The sequence below is a fragment of the Aotus nancymaae genome, unplaced genomic scaffold (assembly GCF_030222135.1).
Source record: "Aotus nancymaae isolate 86718 unplaced genomic scaffold, 86718_ANA_hifiasm-v0.15.2.pri h1tg000011l, whole genome shotgun sequence".
Classification (NCBI taxonomy): Eukaryota; Metazoa; Chordata; class Mammalia; order Primates; family Aotidae; genus Aotus; species Aotus nancymaae.
The window spans coordinates 34,280,584-34,306,959 of NW_026988422.1; the positions used below are offsets into that span (position 1 = coordinate 34,280,584).

Genomic DNA, 26,376 nt, shown 5'->3' on the forward strand with positions numbered 1-26,376 from the left:
ACCAGACACAGGTTATGAGAATGTCAAAGCTTTCCAGACTGTAATTATAGTCATTTGCTTCTGCTGTGTTTCGTCATGTACTTTGTCTATAAAAGAGTACAAGTAACATAATTTGGTTTAAATCTTGAGAATTTCAGGGTCCTGTACTGCCTCAAAATAAACATCACTATCAACTTGCATTTATAGAATAATAGTGCAAAAACCATTCAAGTGCCTCTATTGCTCTGATTTTTTAATCTTTTTTTTTTTTGAGAGACTGGATGCTACTCTGTCGTCCAGCCTGGAGTGCAGTGGTGCAATCAGAACTCACTGCAGCCTCAAACACTTGGGCTCAAGCTATCCTCCTACTTGTCTCCAGAGCAGTTGAGTCTATAGGAACACACTACCATGCCCAGGTAATTTTTTATGTTTTGTAGAGACGCAGTCTTCCTGTGTTGCCCAGGCTGGTCTTGAACTTCTAAGCTGAAGTGGTCTTCCCTCCCCTGGGCTCCCAAAGTGCTGGGATTATAGGTGTGAGCTACCACACTGGGGCAGACATTCATTTTTCTGATTTTTTCATTTTAGATGTTTTAATTTGTCCTTCTATGGCCCTGTTACTACAGTGATTGAGTAAAATTTCCCACAAGAACACAGCTAGTGGTTTGCTGACTGGCATACTACCCGCTATCTTTTCATGGGCAGAGAGAAACAGAACCACAGCTAACGCGTGTGCTTTATTAAGGCAGATTTGCCAACTCACACACTCCTGGTGGGTGAGCCACATATGCTAATGTCAGTACCCACCTCTGAAGGCCTGGCCTATCGGCCTTGGAGGGTGGGTGGCTCTGTTTTTAATCTTCATGAGAACTTACTTCAAATGTTTTTTCCTTGTCTTCGTCTTCTTCTTCATCCTCACCACTTTGACAACTCTGGATTTCATGGAGCAGGTAAGGGAGAAGACAGACAACCAAATTAAAGGTGAATCTAATAAACACAACTCTGCTCTGCAAGGGCAGGGGACAGGACGTAATTCACAGGCACCCCAGGACCTCTGCTCGGTGTAAAACCAGGAACACTTTGGCCCCTGCAGGATAGCATTTCTACTGTAAATGCCATCTCTGCAGTTTCCATAGAATTCGGAGGTGAGAAACGAGAACGCAGAGCTCACATCATCGAAGGGGACCTGGCTGTTTAACCACAGACTTGAACCCTTCTACCTTATTAAAGTTCTGGTGTAAATGGGAGACAGGAATGCAGGGAGCTGCCACTTCCTAGATACAGCCTCAACGGCATGGCAGTAAGATTGGAGACAGCTCCTAGGCTGTGAATCCTAAAGCAGCTCTTCCCATTGGGGGCCTGTGGTACAGCTAGATAAAGGAATAGGTGCTCCTATACCCCAACACATCCTTTCTGCCCGATATCAAAGTTTCCCTTTTTCACTCAGCATTCCAGAGGTCACCATCTTTCTGGGTGACATAGAACATCTCTGGTCACACTGCGTCTTTCAGAACATCGGGAGCTCTCTCTAGTTTCTAACTTTCACCTGTGAACTGTTTAATGTATTCTGAACATTGACTGAAAACACAAGGGCAGTCTGTATGCCCGAGCCCCATTTAGCTGGCTTCAGAAATGTCAATGTGAACCTCTCCACCAACACCCATTATTTCTGCAAAGCTTCAAGGTTTCCTTAGGAACACAGTGAAGTAGCTTACTAATATCATCCCTATGGCACATGAATTGTGCAATGCCTAAAACCTATGTCATGACAAAGTCCCAGGCCTGCTATTCAACATGACAATTTTCACGTGGCTGAGGAGGTCTAAGAGAAGACAAAAGACAGAAACAATGAGCAGAAAACCTGGGTGTACCTTGGCCATCATGCTGGAATAGGACGTGTACAAAGGGTCGTCTTCCAATTTGCTGGAAAGAATGGAGGACATAATTAGCAGGCTACTATTTTGTGTGTGTCTGTGTGTGTGTGACAGAGTTTCACTCTTGTTGTCCAGGCTGGAGTGCAAGGGTGCGATCTCAGCTCACTGCAACCTCTGCCTCCTGGGTTCAAGTGATTCTTCTGCCTCAGCCTCCCCAGTAGCTAGGATTACAGGTGTCTGCCACCATGCCCGGGTAATTTTTTTGTATTTTTAGTAGAGATGGGGTTCTACCATATTGGCCAGGCTGGTCTTGAACTCCTGACTTCAGATGATCCGCCCGCATCAGTCTTCCAAAGTGCTGGGATTACAGGCATGAGCTACAATGCCTGGCCTTAGCAGGCTACTTTTTGGACCCCACAAGAAAGACTAAGAGTCATATAAATCTCAAATTATAAGTACTAGTGAATTAATGCAGAAAATCCCCTCCCCTACTCCAATTCTTAGAAACCACTCTGAAAATGTGAACCAGCATTGGCTTAACATGGAATTCAGAGATGAAGGTTATAGTTTTAGGCTGTTTAATCGTCAGCTCAGTGTCTGACACAGAGCAGGCTGTGGCTTGATGTAGTTTCCCTAGACATAACTTGATGGCCAAAAATCGGGCAGCAAGGAGGGCTGCTCAAATCTGGCTTCCCTTTTCCACTCACGGCCTTCTGAGTGAGGAAGGTTAGGAGTGGACACCAGTATCCTTGGTGCCTGGGAGAAGCAGGTGCTCTGGTGGTTCTGACCTCCTCTCCGTGAGAGCGTTGCGGCTAAAATAGAGAATGATCTGATGTAGTGGGTCAGGTTGTCTTTCTGTCTCTTCCTCCTCCTCCTCTTCCACCTTTGGAGATTTCTACACAAATGAACACAGATAGGTTTTAGGCATGAATTTAATCTCGTGCCACGTGACTGCATGCGAACAAAGAGAAGGTAAAGCGCAGGCATAGAGCGCATCAGATTAAAGCACAAAATGAAACCACTACATCATATATTTATTTCAGGATAGAAACCCTAAAGGTGCAAGGTTTGAGAAATATGTGTATATATGTATAAATATGCATTTTTATTTCTATAGCCAATCAAAGAAACATTCCAATTTTGGGTTAAAACAAAATAAAAAGCAAAAGACTGCCCATAAAGGGAATAGCTGCATACCCCAATCAGCAGACCTCTCATGCAAGCTCTGGGCACCCAAGTCCAGGAGGGAAACCCCACAGTCACCTGAGAGACTGGCTCTCTCGGGCCAACAGCTGACATTTCTTTTGCAAAGCTGGGCTCAACATGTGGGTGGGGCAAGAGTTATAAAGCAGTGGGACCATTTTGGGTCTAACACTATTCTAGATTCAACCCAGCAAAACATTTCTCTTTCCTAACCAAACTCTTCATTCTAAAATTCTTGTTGCTCCTGAGAGCTGCTATCCTGGAGCTGCAGACCTCACCCTTCTCCTTTGATCAGGTCTTTTCTTTATCGCCTTCCACAGAAAGAGAAACAGCAGCTAATATCAGAGGTAAAAGTGAATTTTCTAGCAGTGACAGAGCCAGCAGGGTGGACTGTATTTGGTAAATTGATGAGAACTACATGGGTTGTATGAATGGTTCAGAAGAAGTAGAGGGCTGAAATGACGGTCACTGTCAACTTCACACTCATCTAAAAACTGAGAAAACCAACCGAGTGTCTTTCTCACCAACAGGAATATATGAGAACAATGAAAGACATAAAGATGAGGGGAAGGAAAACAGGAAAAGGCTTTAAAAAAAAAAAGGAAAGAAACATAGGGTGACAGGGAAAGACAGAAAGAGAAAGACATTTAGAAAAGAGTGACTATCAGAAACACAGGACAAGATGAACGGAGAGAGTGAGTGGTAAGAGAAAAAGGTTCGTGAGAGAAGGAGAAAAAGAACCACAGGTTGGCCAAAGAAGAGGAGGGTTTATTTTCTCTCTGAACCAGAACGAGGCTCCGTGGCACCTCTGCAATAAGCTTTTTCCCCTCGTGTGTCATTTTAGGTGGCTTTAGAGAATGAAGTCTGTAAGAAACAAGGCATGCCAAATTTTCTGAAAGGTCAAATATAGAAATGCAAGATGCAGAAAGGGTATTTAGATGCAACTTCCCCAAAGCAGAACCACTGAGAATGTGGGGCTTTGGCTGGGGTGCCTCCTGCAACCAATGGTGCTCAAAACTTCACTTAGCATGAACCCCCCATGACATGGCTGTGCATCTCAAGAAGTATTAGTTGTTAACAGCAACGATGATGAGGATGATGATAGTATCAGCACCTCGAAGTGAAAATTCATCCTCTGGCTCTTATGACCGTTAGCAGAGCCTCCCCTGAGCATTTACACAGTCAGTTGCTTTCAAATTTATACACATGATTCCTTGTGAATGTTTAACTATTACAACCACACACATGAATTCAAAAATCAAATTCATCCACACCCATATCTGCTCCCAGGGGAGTCAGTACTTACAGCCAAATCCTGTACTAGTTTCTCTTCAAAGGAATACTCCTCTGTTTCTATCCAAAATCTCTGATAGCCATGGAGGAAGAGGTTAATAGAGCGGTGCCTGAGCGGAAGGGGTGAGAGGGAGGTCAAGAGGGAACTTGTTCTTTTAGTTTGGGCAGTTAATGGTTAGTAAGAAGGACAGACTTTTGTACAATTTTTATCTTCTGATTGGTCAGGGTGGCCAGTAGCACACCATAGAATTCACTTCAAAGAAACCAGAACCCTCTAACACGGTGGATCTTGAATATTAGAGCACCTTTTGAAAATGACAATGGTTAGCGAAAGACATGGCAGTTATCTCTAATCCTACTCTGTTCTCACAGAGACTTTATCACATTTCCTCTCCATTGAGAAATCAGCCATCAGGGCAAGTAACAGAACTGAAGTATTTGCTTCATATGGCAATTTAGTTGTTCCTTTAGGCTGATCACCTCTCTAGGTAATCCAGTGTAAGCCATGCCGATGATCAGTGGTTTAATTTTAGAGATACCAAAAATACCACGGGGTGGCTTCTTTTCATTCTCCAAGTAACCATACTGGCAAGGCGCTCCAGCTTTTACTTAGCAAAGCAAGGTTTAAGCATGGTACACCATTGGCATGTTTTCTGTGTGCCTCATGGATTCTAGCTATGTCCCCAGCATGTGGGTGCACTGAATAACTAGCAGAGCCACTCCTGATAAGCCAGGATCGACTTCTGGGAATATCAGCCACTGCAAAGCAGCCAAGTGTTTACAGAATGTGAGGACACTGGTAAGGAGGGAAGGGGAGAGGAGGGAGATAAAAGTCAACACCAGAGTCATTAAGCCCTGATCATGGCTTCTGGAAGAACACTGCCCTTGCCATCTTTCTCCAAATCTGACCAATCAGAATTCTTCTTAAAAATTGTACAAATTTGTGTTTTTATGGTAACGTTAAATCATGGTCAGTAAAGGAGGAGTGTGCAGAGAATGAGCAGGTCTCTCCACAGGTTACATTACCATTAAAATGGGTATAAGCCTGTCATACTGAGTTTTTTCATTAACCTTTTCCAGCCAAACTTGTTGAAAGGTGCTCAGGAAGAAATTACTAATTTTGTGTCTGGAGAGAAGCATACAGGTTTTCTTTTAAAAACTAGCATCAGAGAAAGTTCCCACATAATAAAATAAATCCCTTCAGCCCTTTAGTTTGGGAGATTCTATGCAGTTAGATCATCACGAGGTGGAGAAGAGGAGTTGTCTCCATCATTAGCTTCACTGTTGTTATGAAATCTACTTCCAGTCCTCCATGCTAAAGAGATCACCCGCAGCAGCTCCTCTAAAACAACTGGGTTAGGGACAGTCATGCTTTATGAAGGACAGAGTGAATTCCTAGACTTGCTCCTACCCATACAGACTAGAACTACTGAAGGCGCAGCCCAGATATGTAAGGATGGTGTAATATCTTCAGTAGATTTAGAAAAAAAAAGCTTTATTTTATTTATGTATTTATTTTTCTGGTGAGACAGAGTTTTGCTCTTGTTGCCCAGGCTGGAGTGCAATGGCGTGATCTCGGCTCACCGCAACCTTTGCCTCCTGGGTTCAGGTGATTCTCCTGCCTCAGCCTCCCGAGTAGCTGGAATTACAGGCATGTACCACCACACCTGGCTAATTTTGTATTTTTAGTAGAGATGAGGTTTCTCCATGTTGATCAGGCTGGTCTCCAACTCCTGACCTCAGGTGATCCGCTTTCCTCAGCCTCCCAAACTGCTGGGATTACGGGAGTGAGCCACTGCGCCTAGCAAAATGCTTGTTTTTGAGAGATGTAATTTCTGCCTAGCTGTCCTGGCCCTAGAGGCATGTACTTAAAGCTGGGCTCTTTTGGAGGCCAACTTAGCACAGTGTCAGGTAGGAATCTCAACCAGATAAGGAAGGAAACACTTTGATGTTTTGACACTTTCAGAAAAGAAACACAAGTTCTATGCACTTTTGCTTTTTCTACTGGGTTATGAGTTTCACTTTTCTGTCAGGACTTCAGCAGCCTTAATGCCCATGATTACTTGACCTTGTTTTTCATCTTTCTATTCATGAATTCTACCTGATTTGGTAATGGCTCATTATCTTCCAAAGACAGTAATCTGTTTCTTGACACAGATCTGTTGGAACAGGTATGTGTCTCAGAGACCATGAATTTTTTTTTTTTTTTTTGAGTTGGAGTCTTGCTCTGTCACCCAGGATGGAGTACAGTGGCATGATCTCAGCTCAATGCAACCTCTGCCTCCTTGGGTTCAAGCGATTCTCCTGCCTCAGCCTCCCGAATAGCTGGGACTACAGGCATCTATCACCATGCCTGGTATTTGTTTGTTTGTTTGTTTTTTGTATTTTTAGTAGAGACAGGGTTTCACCATATTGGCCAGGGTGGTCTTGAACTCCTGACCTCAAGTGATCCACCCACCTTGGCCTCCCAAAGTGCATGGCGTACTGTGCCTGGCTGAGACCATGATTCTTAAACATCTTCAAAGACCCTAACGAAGAAAGCCAAGGTGGCCAGTTGGCTCAGGATGAGGTTATAGGCTACTGTTGACAAATGATCGCCAGGTTCCACAATTTAATGAAAATAAAATGTCAAGCATAGGAATAGTCCTTCATCTGATATTTCAGATAACACATGTATTTCCATAAGCTTCAGAATATACTTGTCTAAGTCAGTTTATTTTCCCTGATCAAGTGAGAACATTCCTACTGATCTGATAGTCAATGAAGCAGAGACTGATATTCAATTACTAGCTTTGTTTATTGACCCAAGGCCCGACCTTACCTACTCTGTGATGAGTCTGAGGACAGGAATGTCACCACATCATCAAAGACACTGAATGAGTCTGGGTGGGCAACTCTGGGCCAGTGTGTCAGATACTATTCCCTATATTGACAAGGATGTGTCACAAACTTTTCAGAAAAAGCTTCAAATATTTTTTACTTCAAAGTATAAGCTGAAACACCTGAAGACATCGTGCCTCTGGCAAACCTCTTGAGGCATCTCCAGGCTTTTTATATTTTGACAGTTAGTACACTGTGCTAAAAGATTCTCAAGTTACATTTCTGTACCTGCTGAGGAAATGGTAATTTTAGTGTCAAGTGCCTGAGCAGAGAAATACTGTTTGACCCGTTGATAGAATTTAGGGTAAAATCTTTCAGAAAAACAGTTTCTTCTTTCCAGAAGACTTTACATGCTAACAAAGAATCCCACCTCAGCAAAAGTAGTGTACTTCCATGTGCTTACTTGGCTGACTTTAGGGTACAAATGGTGAGCTGGCAGGAATGGGATCTAGAGAATCTCATCTGGGTTCAGTTTTTATGCTTACCTTGATTGTCTTAGCCAGACCCTTACATTATGTAGACCACCATAGCTCCACAGGCCAAGGATTCAAATTTCTATTCCTTGGATTAAGAGCGAGAGAGCACAGCTGTGGGAGGACACCTCCATTCCCATCACTGCCTTACATGCCAGGAAAAAAGACAAAATACTTGCCTGGGCAGGTTGTAGAGAGGGGCCATTCTGAAACAGGCCACCACTGCCCGTTTACGTTGCTTTGATAACAGTTTGTGCCAGACGGCCTTCTTGGACCTCAAAGGCTGTTCCACCTGAGAAGAAATCACACAGGTTGGTACACATTAGACTGATCTTTTGGGGGCAGAAGTCAGTCACCTGTAGCCCAGACTTCTTAATCCTGGAAGAATTTTGGCTTCTCAACTGTACTTAGCAAAATGCACCCAGCAGCGGATGACTTCAGTTGTCTTAACGTCTTAGGTTTTCCTCTTTCTCCCAATTGCTTTTAGTCATGTATTGTCTAATAGCAGCTTATTAAATGGAAGGAGACTTAAATGGAGAATTTGAGTGAATGGCAAGAATGCACAAAACACTGGAGGGGAAATAATGGAGAGATCTGCTATCACGGGGCATCGAGATGGCACGTAGGGGTGATCTGGGATGATCCTTGCTCCTTGTTTTCTCAGTCTTATGACGGCTCTTGTACCTGAGAGCTGAGTGTGGAGAGGAGCTTGGTATTGTTCGGGGTGTTTCTACTTCCCCATTCTTCAAGGCAGATGCTCCTTACCTGTTCCAGGTGGAAAACAGCTGCTGAAATTCTCTGCACACGCTCTACTGTCTTTTCTGGATTGAAAGGTTCTTCACTCTTCAAAACATCCTTGTAGAGGTTCAGTTGCCATTTTACAGCTGGGTCATCAGACTGAAAATTGAGACATACTCATAAGATGAGAAACTTCCTGTACTTCTCATACTGAGGGAGCCTTTGGTCCTGCCATGGTTCCGCAGGAGTCAAGACTCTATTATTGCTTCACTTTCATTTTCTCAATTATCTTCTGGAACACTGTAGACGCTCTATGGGAACTTCTCATTATAACTTTTAGTCTCTTAATGCTTCTGTCATATTTTCTATCTCGTCATCTCTCTGTGTTGCATTTTGGATGATTTCCTTAAAGCACTCTTCTAATTTATAACTTCTCATTTCAGCTATTTCTAGCCTATTTTTAACCCATTTACTAGGTTTTAAATTTCAATGACTATTTTTTATTTTTATAATGACCATGAAGTCTTTTTTCAAACCCATCTCCCCTTCTCCTTTTTAAAAATATAACATCCAATTATTGCTTTACAGGTTCTATTACTTCCTTGGTATCTCATTAAATGTTATAATCATATTTACATTTACATCTCTTTCAATAGCTCCTTATGCTTGAATTATTCTCTTTGTTTCATATGATGACTAACAGATTTCCTGATGTGCTTTCTAATAAAAAAATGAGCTTGTCTTCAGGAGGAATTTTACTTATAGGTATCTCAGTTTATATTTTAGGAGGTGGAGACTCTCCAAGTGGTTTAACGGGTTTCTCTGTGGAATGGCTGTGGGTTTTACTGGTTCAGGGCTAACTTTATGGAAGTTTCTTGCTCTGTATCTATGCACAGTGTGGGTAATTAGGTCCCTATTCCTCTTCATTTATCGTTTATGATTATTAAAAAACCAAGTCCCTAAGATTTTTTTTCTGGCCCTTGAGATTTCTTTTTATTGCCTTTTTTTCTAGTATATTTTATTCACCATTCCTGTATGTTTGGGGTGGAAAGGAAGGACTTTTTGTGTTGGCTTAGTTCTCCATCTCAGGGCATAATGTACCTGAGGAAAGAGTTGTTCAGATTCACAGGCTTTAAAACATCTCAAATGGCCTTTAAAATCAAAATTGCATTTTTTTATTGTACCAACTAGACACAAAATTATTTTGTTTCAAAATCTCTTTAGAGCAGGAGGTGCTAAAACTTCTCCCAGGTGTCCATCACATGGTTTAACAAGATTTACAGTTAGTAAATTCTGAGACCTAATCTACACTCTTCCTGCTATGGCTTGACATTCACATAATGGGAAATTGGAATAGATGCTTTATTGGAGTCCTCTTTGTAATAGCAAAGAACACAAATTTAAGGGCAAAAAAATAAAATAAGGGCAGTTTATGTATCAGTAATTAAAATAAATAAAAGAGACAGTTAGTCCTACCAATTAAACACAAATACTGCAAAATTCTTTTTGGAACACATATAAGAGACACGAGTAAATTAAGTGAAAAGATGGAACCCTGCAGGCCGAAGGAAAGCCTGTGTGAGTTCTCACTGCCTTCCTGAGTCATCACCTTTTCCTGCAAGTGCAAGTTGTTCCGCAGATGTTCTTTGACCTCTTCATCTGTGTCCCTCTGTGGAAAGAGATGTCAAATTTTATTCCTGGAGATCGCCATGGAACTCTCAAATAGCATATGGGGATATATGGAGAGTCAATGCACACTTTTGCTGGGATCTTTATTAGAAGAACAAAAGAAAAAACATTACAGAAATTTTTCCCAGGGGCACACACTGATTTCCAAGCCCATTTTAAAGATGAGGGCATGTTGCCTCCATACACACTGGTTTCTGCTCATTTGCCCCCCGCTCCCCAGGGGAAGAGGACTAACCATTTTGGGGGCTGAATGCCTAGCACTACACCACCTGGGTCACACACTCAGCCCAGTCAGACGGGCAACTTACATGGCCGTATCGTGATTTTGCAAGGGAGATCAGCTCCTGGTCTCCTGGAGTGCACATATTCAAACCAATGGGCAGCATTTTCTTGAGTGCAGCCACGATGAGGGAGGTCTGGATGGAATACAAGTCTCCCCGCCGCTTTGTCTTCTTCCGCTCCTGGTCCTGTCCTCCAGACTAGGAGATGATGTTGGAATAAACAGAGAGGGGCTCGGTGATTCTCCAAAAGAAATGGCCTCATGTCAAAGGCTGCCTGCCTCCTTGTGGCCCTGCCAATATAGACCAGGCCTTACTACACCTCAAAGGACAGTGAAAACAATGTGTTAAACAAGGATGAATTAGGTATCCATAAAAGACCAGCCATAACCCTGAGCCTTCTCCTTCTGCGCATGCACACAGAACCACATAACTAAACACACATTACAGACTCCTATGGTCTTTGCTCACTCACTTCTGGACTGAACAAGTAAACTGGTGTTCTACAAAAGCAATGATTTGGTAACCGACAAAAATGACCCCAGAAAAGTTCTGAGAATTCTGATGCTGGGGAATCACTAAAAATGTGAAAAAGCATCCGCCATAGAATAATTGCCCTGTGTTTCCAAAGCCGAAACTGGTGTTTTGGAGAATCTCACTTAGACTCCCCACCACGAGCAATGCAAATTCTTACAGGAAAAGGAAAATCTTAAGTAGGGCTGCTTTGGAATCCAGCTGAAGGAAAGTTAGGAGAAAAAACCTGAAGACCTGAAAGAAAGGAACTCCTCAGTTGATGGAAGCTTGCACCCTTCTTTGGCTTATGACTTCTCATCCTTTTCAGAGAGAGTTCACTCAGTGAAGTTGTATTAAGAGAGGAATCCAGGCCAGGTGCAGTGGCTCACACCTGTAATCTCAGCACTTTGGGAGGCTGAGGCGGGTGGATCACCTGAGGTCAGGAGTTTGAGAGCAGCCTGGCCAATGTGGCAAAACCCCATCTCTAATAAAAATACAAAAGTTAGCCGGGCGTGGTGGTACATGCCTGTAATCCCAGTTAATTGGGAGGCTGAGGTAGGAGAATCACTGGAACCTGGGAGACGGAGCTGGAGTGAACCGAGATCATGCCATTGCACTCCAGCCTGGGCAATAGAGCAAGACTCTGTCTCAAGAAAAAAAAAGAGGGCGGGGGGAGGGGGAGTGGGAGGGGAATCCAATGCACTGGGCTATGATACAACAGCAGCCCCAGGCAACCTACTAAGAATCCTCAGCATCCACAGCACAGGGAGATCACATGGTGGGTCCAGGTGGGCTTGAGGAAACAAGGCACTGTGGTGACTCAATTTTCATGATTCCAGGTTCCAGAGAAGCAGAACTGCTCAAGTGGTACATGCTTGAATGGCCTCAGTGGGCACTTGCTAGAAGTGGGGAGGGCTGGGTAGCAAGAAGCATGTCAGGGACCCCGGGAAAGAAGGACGTGGTGCTCACCAATGCTTTGCACTATGAGGTACCATGGAGTGTTTGCAGCAATGAGGGGCTGTACTGTGATTTATTGTGACATACAGACACGGGGCTCTGGGAGCACGCCAGATGCCTCCCCTGGAACTGGCACACAAGACCTGGTCCTCTTGGCCTGGGACAGAATTCATTTTATGGGAAAAGGCTTTTGAAACAGAAGAGTATGGTCAGAAATAACACAGTCTTGGGACTAATCTCTTTAAATTGCTTTCCAAAGGGCAAAACAGTTTCATAATTATTAATGGACACTTTTAAGAACAGTGAAATTTCTTTCAGCACTTACGGCGGCTGCACTTTCAGGCAGCTGCATCACAGTATCACAGAAACCACAGTGAAATCCCTGGCTAACAGAATCCCAGTCTGGCCAAACATTGCCAGAAAATTCTAGTGGTTGCAGGAGTACCTTGTATCCAGTGCTCCAAAACACCAGTCAGCCCCTGGACAGTAGTGGGAGGGGCAGTAAGAAATATGAATAGAGAGAAAGAAATGCGGCTGAGAGAAGGAGGGTCCTGGTGTTCCAGAAAACAGCAGGAAGGGAAAGCTGCTTCACACACAGACTGTGCGAGTGCTGACTCCCACTGGCTGAGTGGTTGCCGGGCTCCTCACCATTCTACCACCAGGTTTAAAATTCTAAAGGTTGTGACTCAGGGCAAAACTCATTTATAGTCTAAATTACCCTTGAAAATGTTTCAAATCATCCATAAAACATAGAACCTGGTTATATGTATATAAACTATATGATATCACATATGTATACATGTAAAATGTAAATGCTAATACACAGTATGCAATGGAATAAATACGCTTAAAAGTGTAACTATGTGGATTTGAGTACAAAGTCTAAATTATTTCCTGCTCACTCTCTATTTGATGGGCCAATTTCATGTTGTTCTAAACATAAAAGCTGCATATGCAATATGACTCCAAAGCGCCTGCTACTTATATAAAACATTTATGATTCTCCCCAACACCCTGAAATATTAACAAGTCAGTTTTGTAAATGACAACAGGATTGCTCAGGGAAATGAAGCAATTTTTCTAAGATCACATAGCAAGTAAGTCTGAGCTATCCAGATGCAAGTCTATCTCGCCTGGGTTCCATCTTCCTTTCCTAACTAAGAGCTGCGTGTGCCCTGGTTCCTGTGTATCTCCCTTTCTTCACTGTATAGTGTAGAGAGGAGGGTTTAGGAGAATGGCAGCTGACACACATTAATTAAGAGGAAGAGAAAATGTTCAGTGATAACCTGAAACTGTACCTGGGAGATTCTCCCACGGTAGTCTTTGGAAGACTCGCTTTGAATCATGGGAGCCTTATACAGGAGGCAGGACGTCTACAGCGTGAAAGGGCTGAGACTACTAGTGAAAAATGAGACTCTGACCCTGGGTAGCACCACGAGGAGCCAGTCTCCTGGGTTCTCAAGCCCTGTCACTCATCCCTGTCTCTGTTAGTGTGGTGGCTGCTGACAGGGCAGCTGCAGAAGGGAGCAGAGATAGCAAGGAGACCTCGGTTAGGGTGAGGCTTGGCTGGTTTCCCCGGCTTCCCCATTCCAAGGGTGGGTAGGCCTACATTCACTCTTTGACAGGCAGTTGTCTTCCCTGGCGCAGGCCTGGGGGACCTCCAGGCAGGAAAATCCATTCTGTACCACCCCCATGGTGATCACACTGCAGAGGGGGCCAGGGCCTGGTACCTCTAACACTAGGACAGAAAAGACACGTCATGCATTTGACCTGTACCTTTACTTGCATGGCCTGTGTGGAAAGACAAAAGAAAAGAAACAAGGAGAAGAGTCAGTTAGTAAAAGAAGGACTCTAAGGCATAAGGCATCATATGTTAGTTAAAGCTTCTTAGCCCCCGTTTCTCAGCCAACACAACAGAAATTCAGTGGTTCTGGAAGCCAGTTGAGCATGGCATGAAGAGTGAGTGGGAAGTTAGGATGGAGGTTAATTTGGTCCAAGGACTTAAATCCAGACCAAGCAATCTACTTCTCGGGTAAAGCCAACCCAGAAGCAGCCTTCCAGAGTGTGTGGCACTTGGACCTGAACCAGGCTGGTCTTCAGACCTGGCCACCCATAAGAACTCTCTAGATTTAAAGTCTTTGCCCCTTCCACCTCCCTCCTTTCACCTGGGTGGACTGTACACAATCTGTCATGTAACCAAAGAACCCAGTATTCTTTCTTCCTTCTACCCACCGCATATCAACTCCAGCACATCTGTGGCTACACACAGAAAGCGAGAATTGAGCTAAGGGGCAATGCTTGCACTCATGTTAAAAGAAGGTAGCATAGGCCAGACTCAGGGGCTCATGTCTATAATCCCAGCACTTTGGGAGGCTGAGGTGGGATGATCACTTGAAGCTAGGAATTCGAGACCAGCCTGGGCAACATAACCACTGTCTTTACAAAAAAAAAAAAAAAAAAAATTCAGCAGAGTGTGGTGGTGTGTGCTATATAGTCCCAGCTACTGGGGAGGCTGAGGCAGGAGGATCACTTGAGCTCAAGAGTTTGAGGCTGCAGCGATCTATGACCACACCACTGTACTCTGGCCTGGGCAGCAGAGAGAGACACTGTCTTAAAAAGAAAAAAGAAAAAGAAAGAAGATTTATTAACAAAAAGTAGTCTAGGAATATCCAAAGTGATTCAGGATCACTAAACAACCCAAAAGATGGAGCATTTCCCTTCTTGTGCTACAAGCTTTCAACATACCCTAGGTAGAGGCTACAGATTCTAATTTTATTTGTTCTGTCACATATTGCTAAGATTAGTTAACTCACTACAATTTTCTAATGAAATGCTTTTTAAAAAATTGGTGGCAGAAACATTTTATTTTCTTTCATTTTCTCCTTTTTTTTTCCTCTCTCTTAAGAGACAGGGTTTCCCTATGTTGTCCAAGCTGACATGGAACTCTTGGCCTCAAGTGATCCTCGCTCCTTAGCTTCCTAAAGTGCTGGGATTACAGGCATGAGCCACCATACTGGCCCATGTTTTATTTTCTTGTTAGAAATTTACAGATTCCTATACCTTCAAAATCATTTCATCTCCCCACGCTGACATCACAGACTGTCACCAGTAGTTAGTTTATAATCGGATAATTGATTTTGTGTGTAGAACTTAAAAGACAGACACAGACTTTTGCAGGGTAAGTGACTTTAAGGACACACCACAAAGGGATGTCATAGGGAGAGCTGGCATCAGGCTTCTGAACAAAGACAAGCCTGGGCCATGGGAAGCTCTTCTCCCGCTGAGAGGTAACTGAAGCAATGATGAGTCAATCCAACAAAAGGAGACTTTCTGTAAGTCAGAGAACGAGAAGCAAAAGATAGAGTGAGAAAAGGAGGACAGTGAGGGAAGGAAAAAAATGGTGGCGAGAGGGTGAGGTGGAGCGAAGGGAGGGGAAGAGGCAAGTGGGGAAAGAAGGGGAAGGGTGACAGGGGAGAGGAAGGGGAGAGGAAGAGGATGAGTGTGCATGTCCGTGTGCACGTTCATGAGAGAGAGAGAGAGAGACAGAGCATGCACACATGCCTGTGAGTACACAGCAGAAGTGCAAGCACAAAGAGAATAAAAGTAAAAGAAAAACAGGTAGGTGAGGGAATGAAAGGGGAAGTGTGAACAAGAAAACTCACACATATAACTGTGAATGCCCTTGAAAAACTCAAAGATAGCTTGTAAAATATTTCCTGTCCCCTTTCGATCCGCTGAAATCACGCTTCATGGGGTGGAGTGGCTTTGATCCATGAGGCACTCTGATATTTCCTGCATCACATTTTTTTTATCTTACTGTTTATAACCTTGGTCAAGGAACTGGCATTTCTTGGGCTGACCACGTTCTAACTTATCATTCCCTTCTGAAGAAGCTGCTGTCATTTTTTCAGAAACAAAAAAAGTTTCAAAACAAAATGACACAAAAAACACTTGCTCAGCTTAGTTACATTGAGCTTAACATACACTTGCAAACTGGTGTTATATACACAAAATATACAATGAGCTCTCACAAGCAAAATCTGCTTTGACTGCCAGGAAAATAACATATCTTGGAATTGACCTTCGATTAGTCAAGTAGTAACAGCGTGGCTCACTGTATATTTTCTCCACTTCCTTTCCATTTGCAATGGCATATGTGGTGTGTGTGGCATGCCGCAATCACATACCCATACCTCCGCAAATCCTGCCACATGCACTGAGGCTGACTTCATTTTTACAACACCAGAATTCAATTAAGAGTGGAGATAAAAGCAAATACAGGTCTCTGTTCAGATTGGGTAACAGAGAGAACATCTCAGTGCAGGGAGGCAAAGGCAATAGGGAGCCAACCAAAAATGAAGAATCCCCCAATCCCTAACCCCTCAGTATGTAGTTCCACAGCCGGAAAATACCAGAAATGACTATAAGTTACTGCTTTTCAGAGGCATGGTATCTCTTTTTCTGAAATAATGCACTACATTTATCAAACATTATTCTATCCTAGAGATATTGTTGAAACTGACTTTAAACCAGAACATCTTAGTACAGTTGGGAGAAGTCAGGCAGTGAGCTCAGCCTCATTCTGCAGACTGGTAAATTGGGACCCAGAGGAGCTGAGTGAATCACGTAAGGTTTAGCTCTAGCCAACAGCTGGGCCGGGGGAAGACTTATCTTCCTTTCATGTTCTGGTCTATTTATTACTACACTGTGTCTCAAAGCAGGCAACGGCAGCAGTATGAATACTTGTGACCCTGAGGACCATGGCAAATATCATTCAACATTTAGGGAGTGTCCTCTCATCCATTTGTTACTTTGTGATTTTGACCCTATCTCAGTGGCTCAGAAATAATTGGCAAATGACAACAAAGGAAACGAAACAAAAGACTTTGCTTCTACAGACTAACCAGACCAGCACCGAAGAGGCCCAGATTCTGAACATGACCATCCTTTGTCAAGAAACAAACACTCCCTTTTCCTCATTCAGTGATGTGAATGAACAAAATGTCCTGTTAGTTTGTCAGTAGGTGGGTTTTGAAATGCCACTTTCTGTAACCTCATCTCTTTCCAAATGTAAACACAAGGACCTTTAGCATGCATTCATTTACCAGAGGATTGAGACATCTTTGCCATTTCTGCTCATCCAGGATCCAGATCCTGGTATCAGAGTCATTTTCATTGCTTTGTGACCGTTCCCTGACAATCCCAACGGATGCTCGCTGGTTCAGTCCTGAGCCACTGAATCTACCTCAATTTGAAGATAGGGCCGGGTATGGTGGTTCACTCCTGTAATCCCAGCACTTTGGGAGGCCAAAGCAGGTGGATCACTTGAGGTCAGGAGTTTGAGACCAACCTGGCCAACATGGCAAAACCCCATCCCTACTCAAAATACAAAAATTAGTTGGGCATGGTGGTATGTGCCTGTAGTCCCAGCTATTCGGGAGGCTGAGGCAGGAGAATCTCATGAACCTGGGAGGCGGAGGTTGCAGTGAGACTGCTTCTCAAAAAATAAAAGAATAATACAAAAAAGAAGATAGTATGGAATCTGTCTAGGATTTACTGACTTTCTGTAGGTAGATGGGTCAAAGAAGAGGCTGGGATAGCTGTAAGAAGACCTGCAGAGGCAACTTAAGATAAGCTAGCTGTCCCAGAGAGGCAGATGTGAGAAAACCCTACCTTGTCTACATCATATGACAGTCGATGTGTTTACCAAAAGGCAAATTTAAAATGAATTTTAGAGAATCAAATAAAATCATCTAAAGCACAAAAGAATCCTTTTGCAGCAAATACTACTCATGAACATGATCGCTCTACTTTGTATGTACGTAATTTTGTCAAAATTTATTAAGCAGTATATACTAAAAGTGTATACTTAGAGTATATTATAAACTCTAACAGTTTCTATATGTAGGAAGAAATGTGTCAACGTAAACAAAAGGGACAGAAAGCTCAGAATGATTGCAGCTGACCACAGTTAGCTATGCTTTGTAGAGCTCCAGGTGCTAAAGTTTTCATTTTCGGTGTTATACCAGCCCCTTGTCTGCAGCTTGTATATGAGACCTCCATCCAAATGGTTATTTGGAAAGATGCCAAAGGGCTTTGTTACAAACCCATGGCACTTATCTTTCCAGAACTGACTTTTACTTCTGAGGGGTCCCCATGCACACTCCACCTTGATGTTCCTCCAAGGCTGCACTGTACCAGCAGTGAGAGAGATGCACAACTCAGGTATTACATGTCACTTGCACTGGACATACACAATCAACCCTTACTGAGGCACATTTCTCAGGGGTACAGAGTCAAGGGTAAGCCATAACAGCTGGTAATAAAACATCTCATTTAAGTGGTTTTTGCTTTTGTATGTACACCTGAAGAAATATGTCTGAGAAGTCTCTTAAATCAAAATAATGAAGCCTCAGTGTGCAGAGATGACTCATGAGGAGCTGTGAGTCTTGTGGCCCTTGTATTCCTGCTATGCTCCTCTCTTTAGGTTACTCTTTCTTCAGAAAGATGTCTGGAATGCCCTCTTTCAAACATTTCCTACAGGAAATGGACAAATGTTTGGCTTTCTGAGTGCAACTGTCATGAAAAATAAACAGAAGGCATTAAGAGACCAACATAGCTGGAATAAAACAGGTATTGAATATTACAGATAGGAGGAAAACAAGCATGATGTGAGAGTACATGCTGTCAAAATCTACAAAGCAAGGTAATTTTTTCCTAGCCATCAAAAGGTGGCTCCAGGCATGTGAATTTCTGTATCCTCACTACACAGGAAGTAGTTCTATTTTAGAACCACTAACAGCAGCTTTTGTTTTGGAGACCTCTCAAATGCCTTAGGCAAGTCTTAAAACTTAAACTTTTTGACATACAAGCAGCTATTTATTATTTGAGAGCAGTTTCTTCTGGCTCGCTCTCAAAGAAACAGCAGCAGGGACTGCTGGTATGTAGTTTGACCTAACTGCAGTACAGTGTTAATCCCTAGAAAACAGGAAATAGATCCAAGTCACAGCTGAGGTCAAGGTTGAAGAGTTTTGGGAATTGATTTTTAAGGACTTACTTTTGACATCTTGCTTTTGCTGTCTCCAGTTAAAAATGCCAAATTATTAATTTCATTCTGAATCACAAAATTTTGCTCTTCCCTCTTGAAGTTCTAAGTGGGAAAGAATTGAAAAAGCAAACATTACAAGAAAGTTCTGGAAGCCAAAAAGATTCTAAGCTCCCCAGGTAATTGAATAGACTCCACCTCTCAGCCAAGGTGATTCCAAACACCGAAAAACTAATTCGTGCCATGATGAGAAGAGGGGGTCAGGCATGTCTCATTATACCCTCTCCTTTTTAAAGTTTAGGCATATATGACCAGCATTAACATTAAAACAGAGATCTTAAGACTGACCAAATAGACTCTTGGTAGCAATAAGACACCAAATTCTGACCTGCCTCTAGTATAGCATCACATGATTGACAGCAGGCCTTGAAGGAAGTAAAAATATTTTACCCCAAAATATATTTATTTGACATATTTTGAAACGGCCCTGCAAAGCTGTCTCTCCTGTAGCTGAAATTCACATTCCGCAGAGAATCCTCTTCCCTTTCCAGGTCTTTTCCTGACGTTGAAGAGATTAAATGAGAATCTAGCACCTTTTAAATGTCTGAATATGAAACACTTGCCACCTGTTGTCTCTATGGGTGGCCATGTATGAGACTTCATCTACATAATAAGAATGTTGGTCTCCACAATCCCTTGTCTTACATACTGTTTCTATTGATTCCAGGTTTTTAGATAACTGACAACTGTCAAGTTGTCTCAGAAAATCTTTGAATCCACTTATGATCTGGATGCACACTACCTACCCCTGCAAGATGTCCCGCCTTTCTAGGCTAAACCAAGGTATACTTTACATGTATTGATTTATGCCTCTGTCAGTAACTTCTGTCCCGCTGAAGTATATAGAGTCAAGCTGTAACCCAACCACCTTGGGCACATGTTCTCAGGACCTCCTGAGGCAGTGTCATGGGTCATGGTCCCCACATTGGCTGAGAATAAATTTCTATAAGTATTTTATAGAGTTCGACTTTTTTCATCAACAGTTTTCCAAGGTCTGCAGCTTTCACAACTATTCTAAACCCAGGGCCCAAATGTGTTCTTACATGAGATTTACACCACAGGATGAAGACTTCTGCCACCATGCGGAAGAGCTGGTCAGAATCAGCATCAGGACTTTTGAGCCAGTTAGATCTGTGCCAAAAAATAAAGGAATAGGCATTTGAAATTCAGTAGGGATTAAAATATTCACACCCTAAAAATTATACCAACATTGGCAATACACATTTATCCAGATCAAACTGCATTCTCATATAAAAGCAATAATCAGAGAGACTAAATAGCAATATATTCCTTAAACATTTAGATGTAGGTACATAATTGCGGTAGATTTTTTGAAGGATCTACAATAATTATTTGCATTTGCCAAAGGATTCAAGAATTATCTTAGCAAACTGATGTCAGAAATCAACATTTCAAAATAGTCAAAACTAGGTTTTGTTTTTTTTCTCTAAACTAATTAGTTGATTAAGGGTAAGCTTTAAGTTTTGGGACATGCTTCCTTTAATATGTAAGGGTAGCAAAAGTAGGCAAGTCTTGGTCACTGTGACAAATAACCTTGTCTTTGACACTTGTCATTGTCAAACCTCTGACATTCTGAGCACTCTAAACAGTTCATGTCCCACCCTTTTCCTTTAAAGCCAGTTTTATGAACGAAATTTTTAAGATAATGTTTTTCACCATGATTTGAAGTGTATAAACAGAGATCAATTATCTTCTATGCCCTCTAATGTGTTTTAAAGATTCCCAATAAATAAGCATTACTCATAAAAAAAAATTAGACTGGTTAAGAAATTCTGCAGTAGCAGCAAGAAGGCTAAACTGCAGTTTCAGGAATTCAGTCATTTCTACAAGCTGTCTTGCTGTGAAGTATCTTACATACTCGATTTAAATTATATTTCAAAGGGTTGGGTGAGTTGCCATGTTCAAATATCTACATAGACTAACTTAAAAAAAAAACTCCACTGTTTCTCTGCTCAACACTTCTGATATAAAATATGTGGTGTTTTTCCTCACAATAAGCAATTCTTCAACTCTTCAGACACTGACTGGATACCCTACAATTCAAATATGACCCTAACTACGTGGAGTTCGTGCAGACCCCACAGGTGAAGGGCTCAGACCCACAAGCCTGCCCTTCACTTCAGATGCTGGTCTCAAGTCCCAGGTTGTGATCTGTACTTCTGACCAATTGGCTATAACCAACCCCTTCATTAGGTTCAGTAATTTGCTAGAGCAGCTCACAGAACTCAGGAAAATACTTGATTTACTATTAGCAGTTTATTATAAAGGATACAACAAAGGAATACCTAATTGAAAGAGATGCATAGGGCAAGGATGCATGGAGCTTCCATGCCTCCTCCAGGCACCACACCTTCCCAGTACCTTTGTGTGTTCAGCAACATGGACATCTCTGAACCCCATAGCTTAGAATTTTTTTGTGGTGGCTTTATTATATAGGCATGATTGCTGAAACCACTGGCCACTGGTTATTAAACTCAATATCCAGTCCTTCTCCTTTTTCCAGAGGTCAGGGGAGGGTAAATGGTGGTGGGGCTAAAAGTTCCAACTCTCTAATTGCAGAGTTGGTGTATCTGGCAACCAGTCCCCATTCTTCAAGAGTCACCTCATTAGAATAAACTCAGGTATGGAAGATCCAAGATGGCCAGTTAGGAGCAGCTCAGGATTGCAGCTCCCAGAGAAGACGCAGAGGGTGAGCGGACACCGCATTTCCAGACGGATTTTTATTGCCCACAGACCAGGAGATTCCCAGGCGGAGGAGCCCCACAGGTCATCAGTGTGGCTGTTTTGGCCGGCACGGCTATTTTGCCGGCACCCCGGCATGGCGGTTCCTGATGCAGAGTAAACAGGACTGGGTCCCCTTTTAGCTGGCAAGTGGAGCTCCGGGAAGGCAGAGTCGCCCATTCATCTGATTAAAAAAAAGGGAACTGAAACAGGGAGCCAGGCCAGGAGATTCCCAGGCAAAAAAGCGCCACGAATCTCAGCGCCGCTGTTTCAGCTGGTGCAGTGGTCACCGCATGGGGAATCACACAGATCCCAGCACCTTTTCAACAGGCAACTGGAACACCTGGGAGAGAGTCGACCATTCAACTAAAAAAAGAAAAAAAGGATCTGAGGCAGGGAGCCAGGTGATCAGGCTCGGCTGGTCCCACCCCCACACAAAAAAAATACAGCAATTGGAAACGTTCTGGGTTGAGAGTTTCACAGCAAGCAAGGCTGAACCCAGGATGGTCCAGCTCTGTGGGGGAGGGGCGTCCGCCATTACCGAGGCACTCCACCACTATGGAGATAGTCCGCCATTGCTGAGGCAGCCTGCCGTTGCCGAAGCAACCCGCAATTACAGAGAGAGTCCGCCATTACAGAGGTGGGCCACCATTGCCGAGGCAGTTCTAACTACACCCATATAAACAGGACTGCAGGGAAGTTCACATGGCAGCTGGGCAGAGCCCGCAGTAGCTCAGCAAAGCCTCTGCAGGCAGACAGTGACTAGGCTGCCTCCTTGCTGGGCAGGGAAGCCCTGAAAAAAAAAAAAGGCAGCAGCACAACAGAAACTCATAAATAAAGCCCTAACTCTCCGGGACAGAACACCTGGGAAAAAAAAAAGGGGTTTATGAGTTCTGCTGCAGCACACTTAAACGTACCTGCCCAGCAGCTCTGAATGAACAGCAGAGCTCACAGCTCAGCACTTGATCTCCTGTAAAGGACAGACTGTCTCCTCAAGCAGCTCCCTGACCCCCGTATATCCAAAGAGTCACCTCATAAAGGAGAGCTCAGACTGACATTTGGTGGGTATCCTTCTGGGACAAAGATAGCAGAAGAAGAAACTGATAGCAACCCTTACTGTTCTGCAGCTGATGCAGGTGATCCCCAGGCAAGCAGGGCCTAGAGTGGACCTCAGCAGTCCTACAGCAGAGGAGCCAGACTGTTAGAAGGAAAACTAAGAAACAGAAATAACTTCATCATCAACAAACAGGACGTCCACTCAGAGACCAAATCAGAAAGTCAACAACTACAAAGAATGACAGGTGGATAAATCCACAAAGATGGGAAGAAACCAGTGCAAAAAGGATTAAAACACCCGAAACCAGAACACCTCTCCTCCTACAAGGGATCACAACTCCTCTAGCAAGGGAACACGGCTGGATGGAGAATAAGTGTGATGAAATGACAGAATCAGGCTTCAGAAGGTGGGTAATAAGAAACTTCTGAGAGCTAAAAGAACATGTTCTAACCCAATGCAAAGAAACTAAGAACCTTGAAAAAAGATTTGACGAAATGCTAACGAGAATGGACAACTTAGGAATATAAGTGAATTGATGGAGCTGAAAAACACAACACAAGAACTTCACGAAGTATGCACAAGTTTCAACAGCCAAATTGACCAAGCAGAAGAAATGATATCAGAGGTCGAAGATCAACTCAATGAAATAAAACAAGAAGGCAAGATTAGAGAAAAAAGGGTAAAAAGAAATGAACAAAGTGTCCAAGAAATATGGGACTATGTGAAAAGACCTAATCTACTGTTGATATGTGTACCTGAATGTGACGAAGAGAATGAATCCAAGCTGGAAAATACTCTTCAGGATATTATCCAGGAAAACTTCCCCAACCTAGCAAGGCAGGCCAATGTTCAAGTCCAGGAAGTACAGAGACCACCACAAAGATATTCCTCAAGAAGAGCAACCCCAAGGCACATAATCGTCAGATTCACCAGGGTTGAAATGAAGGAGAAAATCTAAGGGCAACCAGAAAGAAAGGTCGGGTTACCCACAAAGGCAAGCCCATCAGACTCACAGCAGATCTCTCAGCAGAAACCCTACAAGCCAGAAGAGAGTGGGCGCCAATATTCAACATCCTTAAAGAAAAGAACTTTCAACCCAGAATTGCATATCCAGCCAAACTAAGCTTCATAAGTGAAGGAAAAATAAAATCCTTTGCGAACAAGCAAGTACTCAGAGATTTCATCACCACCAGGCCTGCTTTACAAGAGCTCCTGAAAGAGGCACTACACATAGAAAGGAACAACCAGAACCAGCCACTCTGAAAAACATATCAAATGGTAAAGAGCATCAACACAATGAAGAATCTGCATCAACTAACGGGCAAAATAACCAGTTAGCATCAAAATGGCAGGATCAAATTCACACATAACAATATTAACCCTAAATGTAAATGGACTAAATGCCCCAATCAAAAGACACAGACTGGAAAATTGGATAAAAAGCCAAAACCCATCAGTGTGCTGTATCCAGGAAACCCATCTCACCTGCAAGGATACACAAAGGCTCAAAATAAATGGATGGAGGAAGATTTACCAAGCAAATGGAGAGCAAAAAAAAAGGAGGAGTTGCAATTCTTGTCTCTGATAAAATAGACTTTAAAGCAACAAAGATCAAAAGAGACAAAGAAGGACATTACATAATGGTAAAAGGATCAATGCAACAAGAAGAGCTAACGATCCTAAATATATATGCACCTAATACAGGAGCACCCAGATACATAAGGCAAGTTCTTAATGACTTACAAAGAGACTTAGACTCCCACACAATAATAGTGGGAGACTTTAACACCCCATTGTCAATATTAGACAGATCAACTAGACAGAAAATTAACAAGGATATCCAGGACTTGAACTCAGACCTGGACCAAGCAAACCTTATAGACATTTACAGAACTCTCCACCCCAAATCCACAGAATATACATTCTTCTCAGCACCACATCACACCTACTCTAAAATTGACCACATAATGGGAAGTAAATCACTCCTCAGCAAATGCAATAGAACAGAAATCATAACAAACAGTCTCTCAGACCACAGTGCAATCAGGTTAGAACTCAGAATTCAGAAACCAACCCAGAACCACACAGCTTCATGGAAACTGAACAGCTGGCTCTTGAATGTTGACTGGATAAACAATGAAATGAGGGCAGAAATAAAGATGTTCTTTGAAACCAACGAGAACGAAGACACAACATTCCAGAATCGGTGGGACACATTTAAAGCAGTCTCTAGAGAAAAATATATAACAATAAGTGCCCACATGAGAAGCAAGGAGAGATCTAAAATTGACACCCTATCGTCAAAATTGAAAGAGCTAGAGGAGCAAGATCAAAAAAACTCAAAATCTAGCAGAAGACAAGAAATAACTAAGATCAGAGCAGAACTGAAGGAGACAGAGACACAAAAAACCCTTCAAAAAAATCAATAAATCCAGGAGCTGGTTTTTTGAAAAGATCAACAAAATAGACAGACCACTAGCCAGATTAATAAAAAAGAAAAGAGAGAATAACCAAATAGATGCAATAAAAAATGATAAAGGGGATATCACCACAGATTCCACAGAAATTCCAACAATCATCAGAGATTATTAAAAACAACTCTATGCACATAAACTAGGAAACCTGGAAGAAATGGATAAATTCCTGGACACTTGCACCCTCCCAAGCCTAAACCAGGAAGAGGTCGAAACCCTGAATAGACCAATAACAAGGTCTGAAGTAGAGGCAGCAATTAAGAGCATACCACCCAAAAAAAAGCTCAGGTCCAGATGGGTTCACAGCTGAATTCTACCAGACATACAAAGAGGAGCTGGTACCATTCCTTCTGAAACTATTCCAAACAATCCAAAAAGAGGGAATCCTTCCCAAATCATTTTATGAGACCAATATCATCCTGATACCAAAACCCAGCAGACACTCAACAAGAAAAGAAAACTTCAGGCTAATATCCATGATGAACACAGATGCAAAAATCTTCAATAAAATACTGGCAAACCGATTGCAACAGCACATCAAAAAGCTTATCCACCATGATCAAGTAGGATTCATCCCGGGGATACAAGGTTGGTTCAACATACGCAAGTCTACAAACGTAATTCACCACATAAACAGAACCAAAGACAAAAAGCACATGATTATCTCAATTGATGCAGAGAAGGCCTTTGACAAAATTCAACAGCCCTTTATGCTAAAAACCCTCAATAAACTAAGTAGCAACGGAACGTATCTCAAAATGATAAAAGCTATTTACAACAAACCAACAGCCAATATCACACTGAATGGGCAAAAACTGGAAGCATTCCCTTTGAAATCTGGCACTAGACAAGGATGCCCTCTCTCACCACTCCTATTCAATATAGTACTGGAAGTTCTAGCCAGAGCAATTAGGCAAGAAAAAGAAATAAAGGGTATTCAAATAGGAAAGGAGGAAGTCAAATTGTCTCTATTTGTAGACAACATGATTGTATATCTAGAAGACCCCATCGTCTCAGTCCAAAATCTCCTGAAACTGATAAGCAACTTCAGCAAAGTCTCAGGATACAAAATCAATGTGCAAAAATCACAAGCATTCCTATACACCAATAACAGACTTAAAGGG

At 42.6% G+C, this 26,376-nt stretch overlaps 1 protein-coding gene across 2 annotated transcripts in view; it reads right to left on the reverse strand.

The window, feature by feature from the left end:
* The window catches only part of RYR3 (ryanodine receptor 3), a 563,010-nt gene that overhangs the window by 44,918 nt on the left and 491,716 nt on the right, over positions 1 to 26,376 (reverse strand). For both annotated transcript variants that reach the window (XM_064374821.1, XM_064374822.1), the window contains exons 68-77: positions 20,023 to 20,110; positions 18,932 to 19,024; positions 10,435 to 10,605; positions 10,047 to 10,106; positions 8,465 to 8,596; positions 7,879 to 7,991; positions 4,360 to 4,456; positions 2,639 to 2,745; positions 1,848 to 1,899; positions 852 to 908 (exon numbers count right to left, since the gene is read on the reverse strand). In XM_064374821.1, coding sequence (XP_064230891.1) covers positions 852 to 908; positions 1,848 to 1,899; positions 2,639 to 2,745; positions 4,360 to 4,456; positions 7,879 to 7,991; positions 8,465 to 8,596; positions 10,047 to 10,106; positions 10,435 to 10,605; positions 18,932 to 19,024; positions 20,023 to 20,110 — 970 coding nt within the window. The remainder of the gene's footprint in view (positions 1 to 851; positions 909 to 1,847; positions 1,900 to 2,638; positions 2,746 to 4,359; positions 4,457 to 7,878; positions 7,992 to 8,464; positions 8,597 to 10,046; positions 10,107 to 10,434; positions 10,606 to 18,931; positions 19,025 to 20,022; positions 20,111 to 26,376) is intronic.